At 26.1% G+C, this 7,157-nt stretch overlaps 2 protein-coding genes across 3 annotated transcripts in view; one reads left to right on the top strand and one right to left on the bottom strand.

The window, feature by feature from the left end:
• Nucleotides 1-612: 612 nt before the first annotated feature.
• LOC102678627 (regulator of nonsense transcripts 2) lies at nt 613-4,864 on the top strand. Its single transcript, XM_006614362.2, has 2 exons — nt 613-857; nt 1,363-4,864. The coding sequence occupies exon 2, from the start codon at nt 1,372-1,374 to the stop codon at nt 4,819-4,821; it is 3,450 nt and encodes a 1,149-aa protein (XP_006614425.1). The 5' UTR covers nt 613-857; nt 1,363-1,371; the 3' UTR covers nt 4,822-4,864.
• Nucleotides 4,865-5,355: 491 nt separating this feature from the next.
• Nucleotides 5,356-7,157, bottom strand: part of LOC102678762 (methylosome subunit pICln) — a 4,382-nt gene continuing 2,580 nt past the window's right edge. For both annotated transcript variants that reach the window (XM_031509820.1, XM_006614363.2), the window contains exons 2-6: nt 6,740-6,865; nt 6,517-6,662; nt 6,183-6,359; nt 6,018-6,107; nt 5,356-5,888 (exon numbers count right to left, since the gene is read on the bottom strand). In XM_031509820.1, the coding sequence (XP_031365680.1) occupies nt 5,797-5,888; nt 6,018-6,107; nt 6,183-6,359; nt 6,517-6,662; nt 6,740-6,858 (624 nt within the window). In that variant the 5' untranslated portion in view covers nt 6,859-6,865 and the 3' untranslated portion in view covers nt 5,356-5,796. The remainder of the gene's footprint in view (nt 5,889-6,017; nt 6,108-6,182; nt 6,360-6,516; nt 6,663-6,739; nt 6,866-7,157) is intronic.

Below are 7,157 nucleotides of genomic sequence, written 5' to 3'. Positions count from 1 at the left end.
GTATTTAAAGTTTTTTTTATAAATCAGAAAAAACGAGATGGCACTGCTTGTTAATTCTTACTCTACTTTACCATCTTTGAAAAAATGTTTTTAGTACTCAAGAGATGGCGCTAACTATTAATTCTTAACTTATTTCTATCCTTTTCTATTATTTACTTTCTTTTTCTATATTAGTTTCATGTGCGGCACTCTGAAGATGGCGCTGATTCTTTAATTTGTATCCTATCTCTGTCCTCCTTTAATATTTGATCTCTTTGTCTATATATTGCAAAATTTATATAATTTGATATTTGATCAATTTTGTTTTTTTTGCTTAATCTATTGATTAAAATTCTTAATAAAATCTATTCGATATAATTTTTATAAGTATATACATTTTATATGTTTATTTTTAAATATTTATATAGTAATATAATATTCATAATAATTCAATTCATGAATCTATATTATTTAGTAAAAAAAATCTACGATTCAATGTATATAATATATCGGAATATTTAGGAATATTTATGAAAAAATATATCAAAAAAATTGTTTTTAAATTCTATCAGCTTATCAACTTTTATGATTGATTGAATATAATTCATTCACTTTGGTGTACTAATCGTAGAGGGCATATCAAACATCCTGATTTTTTTGTGCTATCGGTATTTCAGAACATAGACTACAAACACAAAATCCCGTTGAATATGTATCTCTATATCTTATCTGTGTTGCAATTATATTCTACGTTGTATCGGTAACATCAAAAATGACAATAATATGATATACGGGATGTTAAATCTATTCCGTATCTCATCTATGGTAAGAAATCAGTTGTCGTCTGCCATAAAATAACCTTCCTGCATTTAAAAATTGTAAGTAAATAATTTCAAAACATTTATATTACAATTATGTAAAATAACATAAATACAATAATTTTTATTTTCAATCTCTTTCATATAATTTTTTAGTTTTTATTATATTTTATATTACATGTCATAAACGTAAACATATCGTACATTAGTTATAATATATTGAAATAAATAAAAAGAAATTATATTATGTGTAAAAAAATATATAATACGGTATGAATAAATGTAATATTTTTTAAAATAAAGAAATTATTAACTGTAATTATGTTTTATTTTATTTCTGTAATTTTTAATATTTTTTGAATTTAGAAACATATAAATTATATTTTATCAAATATTTATATTTACTCTTTTCAAAAAGTATCCTTAGATTATGAATTTTTTCATATAAATTATTTTTTACATTAATTTTTTGATATAATTAATATTAATGAATACATTTATATGACATTTATAAGTATCTTTTCTAAATGACATTTTTCAAGCATACATGTTTTTTATGTAATAGATTTAAACAATGTCAGAAGTTGAAGAAGCAGCACCAGAAACAGCAGAAGTAATTTCGGAACAAGATGCTGTATCTGAAGAAGATAAACAATATTTAACTGATTATATAAAAGAAACAGAACAACGACTGAATGCAAAAGAAGAAATTCGAGCAGCCAATTTAAATCCTAATAGACCACCTGAAACGTATTTTAGCAAATTAGATTCAACATTGAAAAGAAATACCACATTTGTCAAGAAATTAAAAAATTTTAGTAGTACACAGTTAGATACAGTTTTAAAAGATATGACACATTTAAATTTGACAAAATATGTAAGTGAAGTTGCTACTGCTTTGGTGGATGCTAAATTAAAAATGACAGATGTTGCACCTGCTATTAAAGTATGCAGTTTCTTACATCAGACATATGCAGAATTTTCAACTCATTTTTTTGAAAATTGGCAAAGAATTTTATCTCTAAAGGTTGTGGATAAAATTACAAATCCAAGCAAACTTAGAGTAGATCTTCGATTTTATGCTGAACTAGTTAATGCAGGAATTTTTACCCATAAGCAAGGATTACCTTTGCTTGGTTCTGCATTAACTGTTTTAATTAATATGGATAAAGAAGAACATAACAATGCAAGCATCATATTAAGTTTTTGTAAACATTGTGGAGAAGATTATGCAGGTCTTGTACCCAAAAAAGTAAGGGAAATATCTGAAAAGTTGAATACAACCATACCTAAAAGCAAATTACTTTCTCCTGATAAACAACAAAATGTTAGATTATTATTACGAGATTATTATAATTCATTATGTAAGCATTTATTAAAAGAACATAAAGATCTTCAAGCATTTGAAAAACAAAATAGAAAAATCTTACAAACTAGAGGTGAACTAAGCTCTGAAAGAAAAGAAAAACTTGAAAGTCTTCAAGTATCTTATGATCGTTTACTTAATAATGTACAAAGCTTTTCTGATACTTTAGATGAACCCATGCCAGAACTTCCTATAGATAATGAAATGAAAGCAGAAGCAGAAGAATCATTGAAAATGATTAGTGAAGGAGAAGAAAATAGCATTCTAGAAGATATGTGGGGAGATGAAGAAACCAGACGATTTTATGAAGTTTTACCAGATTTAACAGTTTTTCTTCCAGGATCATATTTGAAAGAAGTACCTAAACAAGATGTTCCAATAAGTGAAGAAGCTTTAGACGAGGAAATAACATTTGATGAACTAGAAGAAACTGAAAAAGTAGATGAACCTGAAGCAGAAGTGGAAGAACCACAGGTTTCAAATATAAGTAATAAAATACTTTTAGATGCATTTATAACACATTTACCAAATTGTGTAAATCGTGAATTAATTGATAATGCAGCAGTACATTTCTTAATGAATCTCAACACAAAACATAACAAAAAAAAGTTAGTGAAAGCATTGTTTGGTGTTTCTAGAATTCGTTTAGATCTATTACCATTTTATTCACGATTAGCGGCTATTCTTTATCCTGTTATGTCTGATGTAGGAAATGATTTATGTTCAATGTTAAAACATGATTTTAAATATCATGTACGCAAAAAGGATCAAATTAATATTGAATCAAAAGTAAAAGTTGTTAGATACATTGGTGAGCTTGTTAAATTTAAACTTTATTCCAAAATAGAAGCTTTATATTGCTTAAAAGTTTTGTTACACGATTTTACGCATCATCATATTGAAATGGCTTGTAATTTATTAGAAACATGTGGAAGATACTTATTTTGTTCACCAGATTCACATCAAAGAACAAAAGTATATTTAGAACAAATGATGCGTAAAAAGGCAGTTACTGCATTAGATTCACGTTATGTAACAATAATTGAGAATGCATATTATTATGTAAATCCGCCAGAATCTACAGGAGGTGTATCTAAAAAAGATAGGCCTCCTATTCACGAATTCATAAGAAAATTATTATATCAAGATCTTTCAAAAACAAATACTGATAAAGTTCTTAAATGGATGCGCAAATTAGACTGGGAAGATGAAAGTGTATCATCTTATGCTATTAAATGTCTCACTGCCGCATATAATGTTAAATATTTAAATATTCGATGTGTAGGAAGTTTATTAGCTGGACTTGTTGCGCATTATGAAACTATAGGTCCTCATGTAGTAGATGGTGTATTAGAAGATATAAGACTATGCATGGAAATAAATTTACCAAAATTTAATCAACGCCGCATTGCTATGGTTAAATATCTCGGAGAATTGTATAATTATCGTATGGTAGAAAGTGGAGATATTTTTCGGACGTTATATCTTTTGATTACATTTGGAGTTAGCATGGATCATTCCATACCAAGTATTTTAGATCCACCTGATCATCTTTTTAGAATTCGATTAGTTTGTACATTATTAGAAACTTGTGGACAATATTTTAGTGGTGGCTCTAGCAAGAAAAAACTTGATTATTTCTTAATATTCTTTCAAAATTACTATTGGTTTAAATATACAGATCCTATTTGGACTTCAGAAAATCCATTTCCAGTGGGTATAGATTATATGTATCGTGATACATTAACAATGTTAAGACCCAAAATGCAATTGTTTCAAAGTTACAAAGAAGCACAATGTGCTGTAGAAGAATTACGAAATACATTATATCCCACTCTTGGAAATCCTATTGCTGAAGATGGTACTGAACGTACTGATGTAGAATCTGATATGAGTGTAATTGCTGAAGGAGATGAAGATATAGCTGTAACATCTGGAAATGGTAGTGGAGATGCAAAAGGTGTGGCTGATTTACATTTTGAAGAATCTGAAGATTGTTCTGAAGCACAATCAGAAGAAGATTGGACTGCTGATGCAGAAAGAGATTACACTATGGGTACTCAAGAAAATACCCAAGGAGATCAAAGTCTTTCAGAAGGTGGTACTGATGGTGTTATTATGGATGTTACAGAATTAAATGCAGCATTACCAGCTGGTCCTAGAAGAGTAAGTTGTCCTGAAGATGATGATTTTTTGTCTGCTCTTGATAAGATGGTTTCAGATAATATACAAGATAGAATGCGAGATTCAGTAAAACCACAACAAGTAGATATTTCAGTTCCTTTACATGTAAAAAGTACTAAGAAAACATATGAACAATTGCAAGAAAGACCTTCTGATAATAGTACAGTTGATTTTGTACTTATGTTAAGAAAAGGTAACAAGCAACAATACAAAAATTTAGCAGTTCCAGTATCATCAGAATTAGCAATGAATCTTCGAAATAGAGAACAAGAACAGAAAGAAGAAAAAGAACGAGTTAAAAGATTGACATTAAATATTACAGAAAGACAAGAAGAAGAAGATTATCAAGAAACAATTAATCAGAGTACCAAGCCAGTAACGGTAAACTTGAATAGAGAACGGCGACAAAAATATAATCATCCCAAAGGTGCACCAGATGCCGATCTTATTTTTGGTCCTAAAAAAATACGGTAGATTTAATATTTTAATGTTTTTGGGACAAATTAATACTTTCCTATTAGAAAATCACAAGTGATTTAAGTTACGGACTATTTGAAGTCCATATTTTTGTGTAGAATTTATAACAAATTAATAATTTTTATTTTTAATTTAGAATACATATCTACATATACATTATTTAAATGAATTTTCAATCATACTATATGATTTTTGGTATAAAAATACATTTTACAATTATATTAAAAATACACAAATGCATCATACGTATTGTCAATATGTACTTCTATATGTTTAAATGAAAAATAGTTATTCTAAAAAAAACAATTTTGATACACAATTGATACATTAAAGAAACTAATTTTGGCATAAGTATAAAAAAATATATCATTTACAAATAATAATTTTTAAATTTAAAAAAAATTAATTTGATTAAATTTTTACACCAATATTGTTTGTCAAAATGCAAATTTTGCAATCAAAATTTACATATTGACATAATAAAAGTTTTTTATTGCTAAATTATACTTTGACATTTTTTTAATAACTTAAACATTTATTAACAATAAAAAAGATACAATATATATACATTTAAAATTAATCACGAAATTGTGTTACTTTAAAATGGATAAGTTTTCATAAATATTAATATATTTTTCTTTCGCACGCGCGTATGCAGATATTTTCAAAGAATTTTGTTATATTAAGTTTCATTTTTATTGTATAAATAAATGTAAAAAATTAATAATTTTCTAAAAAACAAATACAAATATACATACAAATAAGGAGTTAAATTTGATATACAATTATTTATTTTTATCTAAGAAATTATTACCGTGTACAAAATGAATATAAATAAATGTTAGCTGTTTTTATGTTTGATACTGCTCTCTTATACAGTCTGCCATAATATCACATATCTACCATGGTATATGATACTGGTAATTATAAATTAATACTAAATGCGTGCTTGCATTATATTATCTCCATACTTTATAGATCTTCTTCTGCATCCTCAAACTGACCTGCTTCTATATCCATAGCATCATCTGCTTCTGTTCCATTATGATTGGTACCTATTTGTTCTAAAAATATAGAATGAAAATAAAAAAAACCTAAATAAAAATTTTTTATAAAAATTATTTATACATATATATTTTAACATTAAATTTATTGAATTAATGTAAAAATAATTATAAATTTTTAAATTTTACCTGTTGGTAAAATGTAGGGAGCATCACCAGCACCAACATCATAATGTTCAAAATCATCTTCCTCTGCATCTTCATAAATATCTTCTTCAGCTATAAAAATATATAAGATCTCATAAAATATAAATTAAATTAAATTGTTGATAAAATATTGTAATAATTATTTACCATCAGAGAAACTATCTTGTGGATCAGGATGAAGTGCTTGGCATTGATTCATTGCTTGAAACATTGCCTCTAAATTATTTGTGTTGTCAGGAGCAAACCGCATTTCCGTAATAGGTGTATCCGCATCTTCAAATTCATTTTCTGAACCACTATCAGAAGCTGGTGATAATGATACATCTATGTAAAGTTAAATTAAATTATGTTAAATTATTGTAAAGATGAGATATGATTTTAATATTTTTAATAAAAACTTAATTTTTATTGTCATATATTGTCATATACTAAATTATATTTATTTTTACATTTTGAAAAATAATTAAATAATCTTATATACCTGGAAGATCAACTTTTGCATCAACCATAATATATAAACATTGTCTTGGATGTACTTGTTCATCTCGTGATATGGCATGTAATGATATATGAGGATATTCTAGTGAAAATCCTTGTTGTGTATCATAATTCACCCAAGAAAGTAAGCTATCAATATGAAAATTATATTAAAATATGGGTACAATATAATTAAATGTAAAACTTTGCTTTATTTTAATTTTTACCTTTCTGTAATATACAGAGTTCCCTTTCCTACTTCTCTATCATTAATGTACACGGTAGTATTTTGCTCTTCATGACGTATTCCTTCTTGTGGTGCAAGAAAATTACTAAGCACTACCATTTTTTATCTGCAACATTTATTTAAAAATTATTTGCAATATAAAACTAATAGAATTTGATCAGAGAAGGTAGCTATTTAAACAAATGCAGGAAGCAAAAATAAATTAAAAGGTTATGCCGGAATTTATACAATTATAAATTTGATCATATTATACATATAAATATATGTATATATATACATATATATAAATATATGTATATATATACATATATATATATATGTGCTTCAAAAATAGATGATCAGAAATATAACTAATTAAATATAAAGTTTTTTTAAAATATAATATAGTAAATACATAG

This window comes from Apis dorsata, unplaced genomic scaffold (assembly GCF_000469605.1).
Source record: "Apis dorsata unplaced genomic scaffold, Apis dorsata 1.3 scaffold_176, whole genome shotgun sequence".
NCBI classification, from domain to species: Eukaryota; Metazoa; Arthropoda; class Insecta; order Hymenoptera; family Apidae; genus Apis; species Apis dorsata.
The sequence above is the reverse complement of the archived record's forward strand: the minus strand, read 5'-3'. Positions and strand labels throughout refer to the sequence as shown.